This window comes from Ranitomeya variabilis, chromosome 3, assembly GCF_051348905.1.
Source record: "Ranitomeya variabilis isolate aRanVar5 chromosome 3, aRanVar5.hap1, whole genome shotgun sequence".
In the NCBI taxonomy this organism is placed as follows: Eukaryota; Metazoa; Chordata; class Amphibia; order Anura; family Dendrobatidae; genus Ranitomeya; species Ranitomeya variabilis.
Genome location: NC_135234.1, coordinates 484,014,691 through 484,033,069, shown reverse-complemented (window position 1 = coordinate 484,033,069; position 18,379 = coordinate 484,014,691). Strand labels below are relative to the sequence as shown.

General features: G+C 45.7%; 2 protein-coding genes across 5 annotated transcripts in view; one reads left to right on the top strand and one right to left on the bottom strand.

The window, feature by feature from the left end:
• SENP7 (SUMO specific peptidase 7) overlaps positions 1-1,304 on the bottom strand; it is a 168,080-nt gene extending 166,776 nt beyond the window's left edge. Inside the window, exon 1 of one of the 2 annotated variants that reach the window (XM_077296735.1) lies at positions 942-1,304. The gene's annotated coding sequence lies outside the window, so the exon portion shown is untranslated. The remainder of the gene's footprint in view (positions 1-941) is intronic. The other variant, XM_077296736.1, reaches the window with a different exon arrangement.
• Positions 811-18,379, top strand: part of LOC143816416 (putative protein ARB2BP) — a 34,644-nt gene continuing 17,075 nt past the window's right edge. The window contains exon 1 of one of the 3 annotated variants that reach the window (XM_077296739.1): positions 811-933. Coding sequence is in view for 1 of the 3 variants with exons in the window: in XM_077296737.1 (XP_077152852.1) it covers positions 1,273-1,321 (49 nt within the window). In the remaining 2 variants the exon portion in view is untranslated. Of the gene's footprint in view, positions 934-1,115; positions 1,322-18,379 lie in introns of those variants that run through there. The other 2 variants (XM_077296738.1, XM_077296737.1) reach the window with 2 other exon arrangements.

The following is an 18,379-nucleotide window of genomic DNA, read 5'->3' as shown; positions in this document are numbered from 1 at the left end:
AGACATCGGAATGTAAGTATGTAGTGTTTGGGTTTTTTTACATTTACACTGGTAACCAGGGTAAACATCGGGTTACTAAGCGCAGCCCTGCGCTTAGTAACCCGATGTTTACCCTGGTTACCAGTGAAGACATCGCTGAATCGGCGTCACACACACCGATTCAGCGATGTCAGCGGGAGATCCAGTGACGAAATAAGGTGCTGGCCTTCTAGCTCCGACCAACGATGTCACAGCAGGATCCTGATCGCTGCTGCGTGTCAAAACACAACGATATCGCTATCCAGGACGCTGCAATGTCACGGATCGCTAGCGATATCGTTAAGTTGTTCAGTGTGAAGGTACCTTAAGGGTCAGATACTGAAGGCGAGGGAGGCAGCACAAGGGTCAGACACTGAAAGCGAGGGAGGCAGCACTAGGGTCAGGCGCTGAAGGCGAGGGAGGCAGCACTAAGGGTCAGATACTGAAGGCGAGGGTGGCAGCACTAAGGGTCAGACACTGAAGGCGAGGGCGGCAGCACTAGGGTCAGACACTGAGGGCGAGGGCGGCAGCACTAAGGGTCAGACACTGAAGGCGAAAGCACTAAGGGTCAGACACTGAAGGCGAGGGAGGCAGCACTAAGGGTCAGACACTGAAGGCGAGGGCGGCAGCACTAAGGGTCAGGCGCTGAAGGCGAGGGCGGCAGCACTAGGGTCAGGCGCTGAAGGCGAGGGCGGCAGCACTAAGGGTCACACACCGCACACAGGCCGGGTGACAAGGAGCAGCGCAGGTACAGTAATCCCGTGCAGCCCCAGCCCCCGGAGCAGCACACTGGTCGCTATGGGTGACCGGCCACCTGTTAATAAAGGGCTGCACCGAAGATAGCGCCAGTTCACACAAGGCTTCAGTGCAGGAATCGCGAGTATATATCTACAGTGAGGCCGGGGCCGCCCGCAGGTACATACATGGCCGCCGCAGCTCCGGCTCTTTACATCACGTCCAGACAGGTCGCAAAATGTAAACATTGACGTCAGCGGGTCCTAGGGATAAAGCGACCACTTCTTACATAACGTAGCGATAAAAGAAAATATCAGAGCCCCCAGTACAAGTGCAGCCTGTGCCCACCCCCAAGATGGAGACACGGCCCACCACTCCTCGGCGCTGTTTGCGGAAGTGACAAAAGCAAGCGACGTCATGAACCTGGTCTCGTGACCTGTCCCGCACTCCTGTCACGTGACTGTAGTCCTCCCTCCAGAGAAGTGAGTTACTGTGTGTGCTGCGTGTAGTGGGGACGGCATGTGGTGCGGGGGCTCGTCACCTGGACACTCCTCACACGCGCACATAGGTGTGTATATATAGATATACTGTCTTATACACACACACGGGTCTATACTATATATATATATATATATATATATATATATATATATATATATATATATATATATATACACTAGATGGTGGCCCGATTCTAACGCATCGGGTATTCTAGAATATGTATGTCCACGTAGTATATAGCCCAGCCACGTACTATATTGCCCAGCTACGTAGTATATTGCCCAGCCACGTAGTATATTGGCCAGTTACATTGTATATTGCCCAGTGACGTAGTATACAGCACAGAGCCACGTAGTATATTGCACAGCCCATGTAGTATATTGGCCAGCTATGTTGTATATTGCCCAGCCACGTATGACACAGGTAAAAAAATAAACATATACTCACCTTCCACCGGCGCGTTGTAGCTCTGTCGACTGGCAGGTCCTTGTAGCGCAGGACCTGTCATGACGTCGCGGTCACATGACCGTGACGTCACGGCAGGTCCTTCTGCCAGACCATCCATGGCACCGGAGCGTGGCAGTTGCATCGCAGGGAGCGGGAAAGGCGGCGTAGGTGAGTATATAATCATTTTTTATTTTTTTAAATTATTTTTAACATTAGATGTTTTTACTATTGGCGCTGCATAGGCAGCCTCAATAGTAAAAATCTTGGTCACACAGGGTTAATAGCGGCGGTAACGGAGTGCTTTACCCGCGGCATAACGCGGTCCGTTACCGCCGGCATTAACCCTGTGTGAGCGGTGAGCGGAGGGTGTATGCGGGCGCCGGGCAGTGAGTGCGGGGAGTAAGGAGCGGCCATTTTCTTCCGGACTGTCATGACAAGCAGCTGCCGAGACCAATCAGCGAACGAATAACGGTGACAGAAGGACAGACGGAAGTACCCCTTAGACAATTATATAGTAGATATATATATATATATATATATATAAATAATGTGGTGTGAGGGCTCTCCACCTGTACATACGTGTGTGTATAGTACAGTGCCTACAAGTAGTATTCAACCCCCTGCAGATTTAGCAGGTTTAATAAGATGCAAATAAGTTAGAGCCTTCAAACTTCAAACAAGAGCAGGATTTATTAACAGATGCATAAATCTTACAAACCAAAAAGTTTTGTTGCTCAGTTAAATTTTTATAAATTTTAAACATAAAAGTGTGGGTCAATTATTATTCAACCCCTAGGTTTAATATTTTGTGGAATAACCTTTGTTTGCAATTACAGCTAATAATCGTCTTTTATAAGACCGGATCAGGCCGGCACAGGTCTCTGGAGTTATCTTGGCCCACTCCTCCATGCAGATCTTCTCCAAGTTATCTAGGTTCTTTGGGTGTCTCATGTGGACTTTAATCTTGAGCTCCTTCCACAAGTTTTCAATTGGGATAAGGTCAGGAGACTGACTAGGCCACTGCAACACCTTGATTTTTTGCCTCTTGAACCAGGCCTTGGTTTTCTTGGCTGTGTGCTTTGGGTCGTTGTCTTGTTGGAAGATGAAATGACAACCGACCCATCTTAAGATCCTTGATGGAGGAGCGGAGGTACTTGGCCAAAATCTCCAGGTAGGCCGTGCTATCCATCTTCCCATGGATGCGGACCAGATGGCCAGGCCCCTTGGCTGAGAAACAGCCCCACAGCATGATGCTGCCACCACCATGCTTGACTGTAGGGATGGTATTCTTGGGGTCGTATGCAGTGCCATCCAGTCTCCAAACGTCACGTGTGTGGTTGGCACCAAAGATCTCGATCTTGGTCTCATCAGACCAGAGAACCTTGAACCAGTCAGTCTCAGAGTCCTCCAAGTGATCATGAGCAAACTGTAGACGAGCCTTGACATGACGCTTTGAAAGTAAAGGTAACTTACGGGCTCGTCTGGAACGGAGACCATTGCGGTGGAGTACGTTACTTATGGTATTGACTGAAACCAATGTCCCCACTGCCATGAGATCTTCCCGGAGCTCCTTCCTTGTTGTCCTTGGGTTAGCCTTGACTCTTCGGACAAGCCTGGCCTCGGCACGGGAGGAAACTTTCAAAGGCTGTCCAGGCCGTAGAAGGCTAACAGTAGTTCCATAAGCCTTCCACTTCCGGATGATGCTCCCAACAGTGGAGACAGGTAGGCCCAACTCCTTGGAAAGGGTTTTGTACCTCTTGCCAGCCTTGTGACCCTCCACGATCTTGTCTCTGATGGCCTTGGAATGCTCCTTTGTCTTTCCTATGTTGACCATGTTTGAGTGCTGTTCACAAGTTTGGGGAGGGTCTTAAATAGTCAGAAAAGGCTGGAAAAAGAGATAATTAATCCAAACATGTGAAGCTCATTGTTCTTTGTGCCTGAACTATTTCTTAATACTTTAGGGGAACCAAAAAGAATTCTGGTGGGTTGAGGGGTTGAATAATAAATGACCCTCTGAAAAAACTTTTCCCTATTTAAAAAAAAAAATAAACAAAGAAATAACATTCTTTTTTGCTGCAGTGCATTTCACACTTCCAGGCTGATCTACAGTCCAAATGTCACAATGCCAAGTTAATTCCAAATGTGTAAACCTGCTAAATCTGCAGGGGGTTGAATACTACTTGTAGGCACTGTATACGTGTGTGTGCACATTTACTGTCTTATACACACACGGGTCGCTATATCGTGTATATATGTGTGTGAGCGCTCATCACCTGCAGCAGGTATGCACCTAACATGCACATAGGTCACGGTGTGTTTATAAATCTATATAAATCTATATAATAATAATAATATATCGCGATTCACCCGCAGCTGTTAACAGTTTAAGTGCCGCTGACAGCGGCATTTAACATGCACGCACAGGAAGCGCATCATTCCCTCCTCCCATCGGCACCACTGTTAGGGTGGTTTCACACTTGCGTTTTTGTAAGCTGCGTTTTAGCGCTAAAAAACGCATGCGTTTTTTCCCCTATACTTAACATTAAAAACGCATGCGTTTTGACGCATTTTCGGCAACGCATGCGTTTTTTGACACGTGCGTTCATTTGCAGAAATGCAAAGCCACCCACCACCATCAAGGTGATAAAGGGATCCAAACCCTAACTCTACCCCTAACCTCACCCCTAACCGTTAATGAACATTTTCTGACAGTCATAGTGCCACGTATTTAAGTGCCACGTATTTCAGTTGCACGTATTTAAGTGCCACGTATCACGTATTTCAGTGCCACGTATTTAACCCCTTCACCCCCGGAGCTCTTTCCGTTTTTCGCTCCCCTCCTTCCCAGAGTCATAACTTTTTTATTTTTCCATCAATTTGGCCATGTGAGGGCTTATTTTTTGCGGGACGAGTTGTACTTTTGAACGACATCATTGGTTTTACCATGTCGTGTACTAGAAAACGGGAACAAAATTCCAAGTGCAGTGAAATTGCAAAAAAAGTGCAATCCCACACTTGTTTTTTGCTTGCCTATTTTGCTAGGTTCACTAAATGCTAAAACTGACCTGCCATTATGATTCTCCAGGTCAGTACGAGTTCATAGACACCTAACATGACTAGGTTATTTTTCACCTAAGTGGTGAAAAAAAATTCCAAACTTTGCAAAAAACAAAACAAAATTGCGCCATTTTCCGATACTCGTAGCATCTCCATTTTTCGTGATCTGGGGTCAGGTGAGGGCTTATTTTTTTGCGTGCCGAGCTGGCATTTTTAATGATAGCATTTTGGTGCAGATACGTTCTTTTGATCGCCCGTTATTGCATTTTAATGCAATGTCGTGGCGACCAAAAAAACGTAAATCTGGCGTTTCGATTTTTTTTCTCATTACGCCGTTTAGCGATCAGGTTAATGCTTTTTTTTTATTGATAGATCGGGCGATTCTGAACGCGGCGATACCAAATATGTGTAGGTTGGGGGTTTTTTTTATTGATTTATTTTGATTGGGGCGAAAGGGGGGTGATTTAAACTTTTATATATTTTTTTTTTTTTTCACATTTTTTTTTACTTTTTTTTTTTACTTTTGCCATGCTTCTATAGCCTCCATGGGAGGCTAGAAGCAGGCACAACTCGATCGCCTCTGCTATGCAGCAGCGATCATAAGATCGCTGTTACACAGCAGAAATGCAGGTGTGCTGTGAGCGCCGACCACAGGGTGGCGCTCACAGCCACCGGAGATCAGTAACCATAGAGGTCTCCAGGACCTCTATGGTTACAATGTACAAGCATCGCTGACCCCCGATCATGTGACGGGGGTCGGCGATGCGCTCATATCCGGCCGCACGGCCGGATGCGGTAGTTAAATGCCGCTGTCTGCGTTTGACAGCGGCATTTAACTAGTTAATAGCGGCGGGTGATCGCGATTTCACCCGCCGCTATTGCGCGCACATGTCAGCTGTAAAAAACAGCTGACATGTCGCGACTTTGATGTGCGCTCACCGCCGGAGCGCACATCAAAGCAGGGGACCCGACATCTGACGTACTATTACGTCAGATGTCGGGAAGGGGTTAAGTGCCACGTATTTCAGTTGCACGTATTTCAGTTGCACGTATTTCAGTTGCACGTATTTAAGTGCCACGTATTTCAGTGCCACGTATTTAAGTGCCACGTATCACGTATTTAAGTGCCACGTATTTAAGTGCCACGTATCACGTATTTCAGTGCCACGTATCACGTATTTCAGTGCCACGTATCACGTATTTCAGTGACACGTATTTAAGTGCCACGTATTTAAGTACCACGTATTTCAGTTGCACGTATTTCAGTTGCACGTATTTCAGTTGCACGTATTTCAGTTGCACGTATTTCAGTGCCACGTATTTCAGTCACGTTTAGGGGTAGGGTTAGGGTTTTCTTGTTTTTTCTTGTGTTTTCTTGTGTTTTTCTATAAAAACGCATGCGTCTAAAAAACGCATGTGTTTTACCGCGTTTACATGCGTTTTTTCACACATGCGTTTTTTTTAAAAACGCATGCAGATAAAAACGCAAGTGTGAAACCAGCCTTACATGACCACGGGTCGCCGATGAGTTGGCATGACAACCCGGGGTCAGCAGGAGACCTCTGTGGTTGTCATTGCTAGATCGCTATGAGCGCCGCCTGGTGGTCGGCACTCATAGCAAGTGAGCATATCTGCTACATAGAGCAGGTCTAATAGTCCCATGGAGACTATTGAAGGATGCAAAAAGTAAAAAAAATATAAAAGTTCAAATCACCCCCCCTTTCAAAATAAAACAAAAAGAAAATCAAATATACACATATTTGTTATCGCCGCGTTCAGAATCGCCCGATCTATCAATATAAAAAAGAAATAATCCAATCGGTAAACAGCATAGCTGGAAAAAAATCAACGCACCAGAATTACGTTTTTTTGGTCGCTGCAACATTGCAATAACAAGCAATCAAATGATTATATCTACACCAAAATGGTATCAATAATACGTCAGATCAGCGCGCAAAAAGTAAGCCCTCATCCAGACCCAGATCACAAAAAATGGAGGTGCTACTGGTCTAGGAAAATGGCAATATTTTTTACAAACTTTGGATTTTTTCCCCACTAAGATAAAAAAGAACCTAGACATATTTGGTGTCTATGAACTCGTAATGACCTGGAGAATCATAATGGCATCTGAGTTTTAGCATGTAGTTAACCTAGTAAAACAAAAAGCCAAACAAAAAACCAGTGTAGGATTGCACTTTTTTGCAATTTCACTGCACTTGGAATTTTTTTCCTCTTTTCTATTACACGACATGGTAAAACCAATGGTGTTGTTCAAAAGTACAACTCGTCCCGCAAAAAAATAAGCCGTCACATGGCTATTTGACCAAAAAATAAAAAAGTTATGGCTCTGGGAATAAGGAAAGCAAAAAATGAAAATGCAAAACCAAAAATTCCCCTGTGATTAAGAGGTTAACGGAAAGTTGAGTGGAAGGAAAAAGTGTGATAGAAAAAGGTGCACAAGCAACCGGGATAACCGCAGCCTTGAAAGGATTGTTAAGCAAAGGCCATTCAAAAATTTGGGGGAGATTCACAAGGAGTGGACTGCTGCTGGGGTCATTGCTTCCAGAGCCACCACACACAGAGGTATCCAGGAAATGGGCTACAAGTGTCGCCAGGGCCGTATTCAGAGTTTCTGCTGCTCTAGGCACTTTTAGTGCTGCCTCCCCCTTTGGTGAGTACGACACTATCGGCAGTGACTTTGGCAAGAATCGCTGATGTGAAAGTAGCCTTTTGCAGCAGATCCGGCAGTTTTTCTGCATCTGCCACGTACCGGATCACTTACAGCAACACTGCATTCGGCCTCATTCATTCCCTAGGATTTATGGCACTTGCCGTGATCTGGCAAATGCGGTACCATACCCCCCAACTTTTGATGAAGGGAAGGAGGTATAAAGTTTGTGGCGCAAGTAGTGCGCCGCGGCAAATTTTAGGCTACGCCTCTGACCACACCCATTTTACAACTAGTCACACCCATATCCACGTCTCAACCACAGCCATTTAGCACTGCTGATCAAGCTGTTTCATATACAATAATTATAAACAAAAAAAAATATGGCCACGCAGTGCTCCATACTGTATAATGGCCACACATGATGCTCCATACTGTATAATGGCCGCACACAGTTCTCCATACTGTATAATGATCCCACATGATGCTCAATACTGTATAATGGCCACACATGATGTTCCATACTGTATAACGGCCACACATGATGATCAATACTGTATAACGGCCACACACAGTTCTCCATACTGTATGTATAATGATCCCACATGATGCTCAATACTGTATAATGGCCACACATGATGCTCCATACCGTATAATGGCCACACAGTTCTCCCTACTGTATAATGATCTCACATGATGCTCAATACTGTATAATGGCCACACATGATGCTCCATACTGTATAATGACCCCCCCTCCTGTATGCATGGCTCATCTCCCTCCCATCCCATATGCATGGCTCATATCTCCCCCCTCCTGTATGCATGGCTCATATTCCCCCCTGTGTGCATGGCTCATATTCCCCCTCCTGTATGCATGGCTCATATTCCCCCCTGTATGCATGGCTGATCTCTCAACCCCCAACACAAAGGAAAAGAATATGCACACAGTGGGATCAACCTGATATGATAAATTTTATTTTATTATAGAATAACACCTCACCACACATATGTGTGGTGAGGTGTTATTCTATAATAAAATAAAATTTATCATATCAGGTTGATCCCACTGTGTGCATATTCTTTTCCTTTGTGTTGAGTGTGTACATTATATATGCACGTGGTTGATCCCTGGAGCTTACATATCTTTTGTGCGGTGCCCGCCTTTCTTTGCTTTTTAACTGATCTCTCAACCCCCCCCGCTCCCATCTTGCATAGCGCCACTTACTGTCCTCCTTCATCCCCCCTGTCCCCTATACTCACCTTTCCCGCACCGCGCGGCCGCGCCGACATCCCTCTGGCTCTGTCCCGACTCCCTGCGCAGCACCTTCTTCCTGCGTGAGCGGTCATGTGAAACCGCTCATTAAGGTCATGAATATGTGCATATTCATGATCTTAATGAGCGGTACCACGTGACCGCTCACTCAGGACGAGCTGTAGACGATGAGACCAGGCATCGCTGGAGCAGGGTGAGTATAGTCTTCAAGGAGGGTGGGAGGCAGGCAGGCAAGCGGGCGGGGGGGGCTGGGGGGTGGTTGGACGGGAGGTGACCCACGACTTAAAAAAAAAAAAACAACCTTGCTCAGGTGCCCCCCCCCCCATTTTGTCCGGCCCTAGGCACGTGCCCTCAAGTGCCTAGTGGCAAATACGGCCCTGAGTGTCGCATTCCTTGTGTCAAGCCACTCATGTCCAATAAATAACACCAGAAATATCTTACCTGGGCCAAGGACAAAAAGAACTGGACTGCTGCTCAGTGGTCCAAGGTGTTGTTTTCAGATGAAAGTAAATTTTACATTTCATTTGGAAATCAAAGTCCCAGTGTCTGGAGGAAGAGTGAAGAGGCACACAATCCAAGCTGCTTGAGATCTAGTGTGATGTTTCCACAATCAGTGATGGTTTGGGGATCCATGTCATCTGCTGGTGTAAGTCCAATGTGTTTTATCAAGACCAAAGTTAGCACAGTCATCTACCAGGACATTTTAGAGCACTTCATGCTTCCCTTTGTAGGAGGGTGGTGTTATGGACAGTAAGGAACACGCTGTTACTTTAAGAGACTGCACCCCCTTGTCTGGATGGAATGTTCTGCTTCTTCCCTGCAATTAGACTGTGTGAATGAACTGGACTGTGCAGATGGCAGGGGTGGAGCCTGAACAGCGTGTGTGAGCTGAGGCTGCTGCAGAGAGAACTTTGTGCTGATAGCTGATAAAGAATGCCCTTACCTCAGCCCCGATTTTGGCCTACACAGATTTCGATCAACCGTTCCTGTTGTACACAGATGTAGCCTTCATGGACTCGATGCAGTACTTTTTCAGATTCAGGATGGACATGAGAGAGTCATCGGGTATGCCAGCAGGTCCCTGCAACACAGCGCATCCTCATCCACCTCATCCACTTCATTCCTTGCCTTCCAATAAATCTACCCTTTGTTGTGTGCACCTCATCTTGTGTACAGTAGTCTTCCTGCACTGTGGTGGTCCCCCGGCCATCGCATCACCTTTGCCAACAAGCTTTTTGGAGATGGAAATTTCATTTTCCAGCAGGACTTGGCACCTGTCCTCACTGCCAAAAGTACCAATACCTGGTTTAAAAACAACAGAGACACTGTTCTTGATTGGCCAGCAAACTCGCCTGACCTTAACCCCATAGAGAATCTATGGAGTATTGTCAAGAGGAAGATGACACCAAACCCAACAATGCAGACGAGCTGAAGGCTGATATCAAATCAACCTGGGCTTCCATAACACCTCAGCAGTGCCCTAGGCTGATCGCTTCCATGCCACACCACATTGATGCAATAATTGATGCAAAAGGAGCCCGACCAAGTATTGAGTGCATTTACTGAACATACATTTCAGTAGGCCAACATTTTGGATTTTAAAATAATTTTTCAAGCTGGTGTAATAAAGTATTCTAATTTACTGAGATAATGACTTTTGGGGATTTCATTGGCTGTAAGCCATATAGTCATCAACATTAACAGAAATAAACACTTGAAATGGATCACTCTGTTTGTAATGACTCTATATAATATATGAGTTTCACTTTTTGTATTGAAGAACTGAAATAAATTAACTTTTTGATGATATTCTAATTTAGTGTGCACGTGTGTGTGGGCTCAACACCTGCGGCCTGCACACCTAATGTGTATATACATGTGTGTGTCTATACACCCACACGGGCCTATGTATACAGTGCCTTGCGAAAGCATTCGGCCCCCTGGAACTTTTCAACCTTTTCCCACATATCATGCTTCAAACATAAAGATACCAAATGTAAATTGTTGGTGAAGAATCAACAAGTGGAACACAATTGTGAAGTTGAACAAAATGTATTGGTTATTTTAAATTTTTGTGGAAATTCAAAAACTGAAAAGTGGGGCGTGCAATATTATTTGGCCCCTTTAACTTAATACTTTGTTGTGCCACCTTTTGCTGCGATTACAGGTGCAAGTCGCTTGGGGTATGTCTCTATCAGTTTTGTACATCGAGAGACTGAAATTCTTGCCCATTCTTCCTTGGCAAACAGCTCGAGCTCAGTGAGGTTTGATGGAGATCGTTTGTGAACAGCAGTTTTCAGCTCTTTCCACAGATTCTCGATTAGATTGAGGTCTGGACTTTGACTTGGCCATTCTAACACCTGGATACATTTATTTGTGAACCATTCCATTGTAGATTTTGCTTTATGTTTGGGATCATTGTCTTGTTGGAAGACAAATCTCCGTCCCAGTCTCAGGTCTTTTGCAGACTCCAACTGGTTTTCTTAAAGAATGATCCTGTATTTGGCTCCATCCATCTTCCCATCAATTTTAACCATCTTTCCTGTCCCTGTTGAAGAAAAGCAGGCCCAAACCATGATGCTGCCACCACCATGTTTGACAGTGGGGATTGTCATGATTCCCAATGGCAGGGAAACATCAAAACACAAAGATAACGGACGAGCTCTGGGTGATGGAATCTCGAGCTGACCGTGAGCTAAATCTACCACACAACTAATAGTAGCCAGGGAGCATACCTGATTAACCCTAGATGCCACGCGCCAGCTGGAGGACTAACTACCCCTGGTAGAGGAAGGAACAGACCTGGCTTACCTCTAGGGAAATACCCCAAAAGATGATAGCAGCACCCCACATGTAATGACGGTGAGTTTAGAGGAAAAGACATACACAGTATGAAGGTAGATTTAGCAAAGAGAGGTCCACTTACTAGATAGCAGAAGGATACAAAAGAGGACTTCACGGTCAACTGAAAACCCTATCAAAAAACCATCCTGAAATTACTTTAAGACTCCTGTGTCAACTCATGACACAGGAGTGGCAATTTCAGCCCACAAGAGCTTCCAGCTACAGAGAATAACAAAACTGCAAACTGGACAAAAGATACAAAAGGACAAAGTCCACTTAGCTGATCAGCAGACTAGTAGCAGGAACATGCAACCGAAGGCTCTGGTTACAATGATGACCGGCAAGGAAATGACTGGAGAGCAAGGCTAAATAGGAAACTCCCAAACACTGATGGGAGCAGGTGAACTGAGACAGCAAAGACACACAAGTCACCAGTACCACCAGCAACCACCAGGGGAGCCCAAAAGCGGATTCACAACAGTACCCCCCCCCTTAAGGAGGGGGCACCGAACCCTCACGAGAACCACCAGGACGATCTGGATGAGCCCTATGAAAGGCACGAACCAAATCCGAGGCATGAACATCAGAGGCAGTTACCCAAGAATTATCTTCTTGACCATAGCCCTTCCATTTAACCAGATACTGAAGTCTCCGTCTGGAAATACGGGAGTCCAGGATCTTCTCCACAACGTACTCCAATTCACCCCCTACCAGCACAGGAGCAGGAGGTTCAGTAGAAGGAACCACCGGTACCTCATACCTCCGCAACAACGACCGATGGAATACATTATGGATAGCAAAAGATGCCGGGAGGTCCAAACGAAAGGACACAGGGTTAAGAATCTCCAAAATCCTATAAGGACCGATGAACCGGGGCTTAAACTTAGGAGAAGAAACCCTCATAGGGACAAAACGGGAAGACAACCACACCAAGTCCCCAACACGAAGGCGAGGACCAACACGACGCCGGCGGTTAGCAAACTGCTGAGTCCTCTCCTGGGACAACTTCAAATTGTCCACCACTTGTCCCCAAATCCGATGCAACCGATCCACCACAGCATCAACTCCCGGACAATCCGAAGATTCCACCTGACCAGATGAAAAGCGAGGGTGAAACCCTGAATTGCAAAAGAAAGGGGAAACCAAAGTGGCAGAACTAGCCCGATTATTAAGAGCAAACTCTGCCAACGGCAAAAAGGCAACCCAGTCATCCTGATCCGCAGACACAAAACACCTCAAATAAGTCTCCAAAGTTTGATTAGCTCGCTCCGTCTGGCCATTAGTCTGAAGATGGAATGCAGACGAAAAAGACAAATCAATTCCCAACCTGGAACAGAATGTCCGCCAAAATCTAGACACGAACTGAGTTCCCCTGTCAGAAACGATGTTTTCCGGAATCCCATGCAGGCGAACCACATTTTGAAAAAACAGAGGGACCAATTCAGATGAGGAAGGCAACTTAGGCAATGGCACCAAATGGACCATTTTAGAAAAACGGTCACACACCACCCAGATGACAGACATCTTCTGAGAAACAGGGAGATCAGAAATAAAGTCCATAGAGATGTGCGTCCAAGGCCTCTTCGGAATAGGCAAGGGCAACAATAACCCACTAGCCCTAGAACAACAAGGCTTGGCCCGAGCACAAACATCACAAGACTGCACAAAAACACGCACATCTCGAGACAGGGAAGGCCACCAGAAGGACCTAGCCACCAAATCTCTAGTACCAAAAATTCCAGGATGACCTGCCAGAGTAGAAGAATGAACTTCCGAGATGACTCTACTGGTCCAATCATCAGGAACAAACAGTCTACCAGGTGGACAACGATCAGGTCTATCTGCCTGAAATTCTTGCAAAGCACGTCGCAAGTCTGGGGAGACAGCAGACAAAACCACCCCATCCTTAAGGATACCAGCAGGTTCAGAATCCCCAGGAGAGTCAGGCTCAAAACTCCTAGAAAGAGCATCTGCCTTCACATTTTTAGAACCCGGTAAGTATGAGACCACAAAATTAAACCGAGAAAAAAACAACGACCAGCGTGCCTGTCTAGGATTCAGGCGCCTGGCAGACTCCAGATAAATCAGATTCTTGTGATCAGTCAAAACCACCACCTGATGTCTGGCACCCTCAAGCCAATGACGCCACTCCTCAAACGCCCACTTCATGGCCAAAAGCTCCCGATTACCAACATCATAGTTTCGCTCGGCGGCCGAAAATTTACGAGAAAAGAACGCACAAGGTCTCATCACTGAGCAATCGGAACTTTTCTGCGACAAAACCGCCCCTGCTCCGATCTCGGAAGCATCGACCTCAACCTGAAAGGGAAGAGAAACATCAGGCTGGCGCAACACAGGAGCAGACGAAAAGCGGCGCTTAAGCTCCCGAAAGGCCTCCACAGCAGCAGGGGACCAATCGGCAACATCAGCACCCTTTCTAGTCAAATCAGTCAAAGGTTTAGCAACGCCAGAAAACCCAGTTATAAATTGACGATAGAAATTAGCAAAGCCCAAGAATTTCTGAAGACTCTTAAGAGAAGTAGGCTGCGTCCAGTCACAAATAGCCCGAACCTTAACAGGGTCCATCTCAACAGAAGAAGGGGAAAAAATGTACCCCAAAAAAGAAATCTTTTGAACCCCAAAAACACACTTTGAACCCTTTACACACAAAGAACTAGTCCGCAAAACCTGAAAAACCCTCCTGACCTGTTGAACATGAGACTCCCAGTCATCAGAAAAAATCAAAATATCGTCCAAATACACAATCATAAATTTATCCAAACATTCACGGAAAATATCATGCATAAAGGACTGAAAGACCGAAGGTGCATTTGAAAGGCCGAAAGGCATTACTAAATACTCAAAATGGCCCTCAGGCTTATAAATGCGGTTTTCCACTCATCCCCCTGCTTAATTCGCACCAAATTATACGCCCCACGAAGATCAATCTTAGAGAACCACTTAGCCCCTCTTATGCGAGCAAACAAATCAGTCAACAAAGGCAACGGATACTGATATTTGACTGTAATTTTATTCAGGAGTCGATAATCAATACAAGGCCTCAGAGAGCCATCCTTCTTAGACACAAAGAAAAAACCAGCTCCTAAAGGAGATGAAGAAGGACGAATATGTCCCTTTTCCAGGGACTCCTTAATATACTCTCGCATAGCAGCATGTTCAGGCACAGATAAATTAAACAAACGACCCTTTGGAAATTTACTGCCAGGAATCAGATCTATGGCGCAATCACAATCTCTGTGGGGAGGGAGAGAACCAATCTTAGGCTCTTCAAAAACATCACGATAATCAGACAAAAATGCTGGAATCTCAGAGGGAGTAGATGACGAAATGGAAACCAAAGGTACATCCCCATGAGCCCCCCGACATCCCCAGCTTATCACAGACATTGTTTTCCAGTCAAGGACTGGGTTATGAGATTGTAACCATGGTAATCCAAGCACTAAAACATCATGTAAATTGTACAACACAAGGAAGCGAATCACCTCCTGATGGTCTGGAGTCATACGCATAGTCACTTGCGTCCAGAATTGTGGTTTATTACTAGCCAAAGGGGTAGAATCAATACCCTTCAGAGGTATAGGGACTTCCAGTGGCTCTAAATCAAACCCACAGCGCCTGGCAAAGGACCAATCCATAAGACTCAGGGCGGCGCCAGAGTCCACATAGGCATCCACAGTAATAACTGATAATGAACAAATCAAGGTTACAGACAGAATAAATTTAGACTGTAAAGTGCAAATAGACTTGTCAGCCTTCTTTGTGCGTTTAGAGCATGCTGATATAACATGAGCAGAATCACCACAATAGAAACATAACCCATTTTTACGCCTGTAATTCTGCCGCTCGCTTCTGGACAGAGTTCTGTCACATTGCATATTCTCTGGCGACTTTTCAGAAGATACCGCCAAATGGTGCACAGGCTTGCGCTCCCGCAAACGCCGATCAATCTGAATAGCCATTGTCATGGACTCATTCAGACCTGTAGGCGCAGGGAACCCGACCATAACATCCTTAACGGCATCAGAGAGGCCCTCTCTGAAATTTGCCGCTAGGGCGCACTCATTCCACTGAGTAAGCACAGACCATTTACGAAATTTTTGGCAGTATATCTCAGCTTCATCTTGCCCTTGAGATAGGGCTATCAAAGCTTTTTCAGCTTGAATCTCCAAATTAGGTTCCTCATAAAGCAAGCCTAAAGCCAGAAAAAAGGCATCCACATTGAGCAACGCAGGATCCCCTGGTGTCAATGAAAATGCCCAGTTTTGAGGGTCACCTCGCAGCAAAGAAATCACAATCTTAACCTGCTGGACAGGATCTCCAGAGGAGTGAGGTCTGAGAGAAAGGAATAATTTACAATTATATTTGAAATTCAGAAACCGAGATCTATCTCCGGAAAATACCTCTGGTGTAGGAATCTTAGGTTCAGACATCGGAGTATGTATAACAAATTCTTGTAAATTTTGAACCTTAGTAGCAAGATTATTTAAACCTGCAGCCAAGCTATGAGGATCCATCTTTAAACAGGTGAGATCAGAGCCATTCAAGGATTAGAAGGAGAGAAAGGCAAAGGCTGTAATTAGAGCTGAAATACAACTGATCCAACTATGGAGCAAACATAGGAAAAAAAAAAAAAAACTCTACAGACTTCTTTTTCTCTCCTTTCTTCTGCCAGTAACTTTAACACGGGCCGGTCATACTGTCATGATTCCCAATGGCAGGGAAACATCAAAACACAAAGATAACGGACGAGCTCTGGGTGATGGAATCTCGAGCTGACCGTGAGCTAAATCTACCACACAACTAATAGTAGCCAGGGAGCATACCTGATTAACCCTAGATGCCACGCGCCAGCCGGAGGACTAACTACCCCTGGTAGAGGAAGGAACAGACCTGGCTTACCTCTAGGGAAATACCCCAAAAGATGATAGCAGCCCCCCACATGTAATGACGGTGAGTTTAGAGGAAAAGACATACACAGTATGAAGGTAGATTTAGCAAAGAGAGGTCCACTTACTAGATAGCAGAAGGATACAAAAGAGGACTTAGTCCACTTAGCTGATCAGCAGACTAGTAGCAGGAACATGCAACCGAAGGCTCTGGTTACAATGATGACCGGCAAGGAAATGACTGGAGAGCAAGGCTAAATAGGAAACTCCGAAACACTGATGGGAGCAGGTGAACTGAGACAGCAAAGACACACAAGTCACCAGTACCACCAGCAACCACCAGGGGAGCCCAAAAGCGGATTCACAACAGGGGATGGTGTGTTCAGGGTGATGAGCTGTGTTGGCTTTACGCCAAACCTCTCATTTGGCATTGTTGCCAAAAAGTTCGATTTGGGTTTCATCTGACCAGATCACCTTCTTCCACATGTTTGGTGTGTCTCCCAGGTGGCTTGTTGCAAACTTTAAACAACACTTTTTATGGATATCTTTGAGAAATGGCTTTCTTCTTGCCACAATTCCATAAAGGCCAGATTTGTGCAGTGTACGACTGATTGTTGTCCTATGGACAGACTGTCCCACCTCAGCTGTAGATCTCTGCAGTTCATCCAGAGTGATCATGGGCGTCTTGGCTGCGTCTCTGATCAGTCTTCTCCTTGTTTGAGATGAAAGTTTAGAGTGACGGCCGGGTCTTGGTAGATTTGCAGTGGTATGATACTCCTTCCATTTCAATATGATCGCTTGCACAGTGCTCCTTGAGATGTTTAAAGTTTTGGAAATCATTTTGTATCTAAATCCAGCTTTAAACTTCTCCACAACAGTATCACAGACCTGCCTGTTGTGTTCCTTGGTCTTCATGATGGTCTCTATGCTTCAAACAGAACCCTGAGACTATCACAGAGCAGGTGCATTTATACGGAGACTTGATTATACACAGGTGGATTATATTTATCATCATTAGGCATTGAGGACAACATTGGATCATTCAGAGATCCACAATGAACTGAACTTCTGAAGTAAGTTTGCTGCACTGAAAGTAAAGGGGCCGAATAATATTGCACGCCCCACTTTTCAGTTTTTGAATTTCCACAAAAATTTAAAATAACCAATAACTTTCGTTCAACTTCACAATTGTGTTCTACTTGTTGTTGATTCTTCACCAAAATTTACATTTGGTATCTTTATGTTTGAAGCATGATACGTGGTGTAACAAAACACTCCGGGATCGCCTTTGCTGGGGTCAAAGGTCACGTGGTTTGTGCATTGAACTCTGAGGCGACAGCAGGTTTCCAAGTTAACTGACCTCAAGTCAGGTTTATTAAAGTGAAAGCAAATACAGAAAACAAAACATAAAAATAAATCCTAGCCTGTCCGGCGCTAACTAAACAAATACGTTCCTATCTAACAACTGGGGGGGGGGGGGCTTCTCCCTCCCAGCTAACATTACACAGATCATGAGCACAGCTCACACTCACGGTTGTCTCACACAGACAGGCATTCTGTGTGCCCCAGGCTGACACCTGAAACCTCCAGCTGGTCAGCCTTTATTCCTGCACTTATTAACCCCTCGGTATCCTGAAGATACTGAGCGGCCTAATTCACATAGGACAAATACCTGGGCGAGATATACCTGCCCCTGACTACCAGACCGACATGACTCTTACATATCCTCCCCCCCTGCTCAGACCACTCAGGTCGAGCAAGAATACTCTCGAACCTGTACTTGGGACAGGGCATCAGCGTTCCCCATCTGCACCCCGGGGCGGTGCTCCACCGTGAAAGAGTAAGCCTGCAGGGCAAGGAACTACCGGGTTACCCAACTATTAACGGTCCTTGTGGAGATGCATCCACTTGAGAGGGGCATGGTCCGTG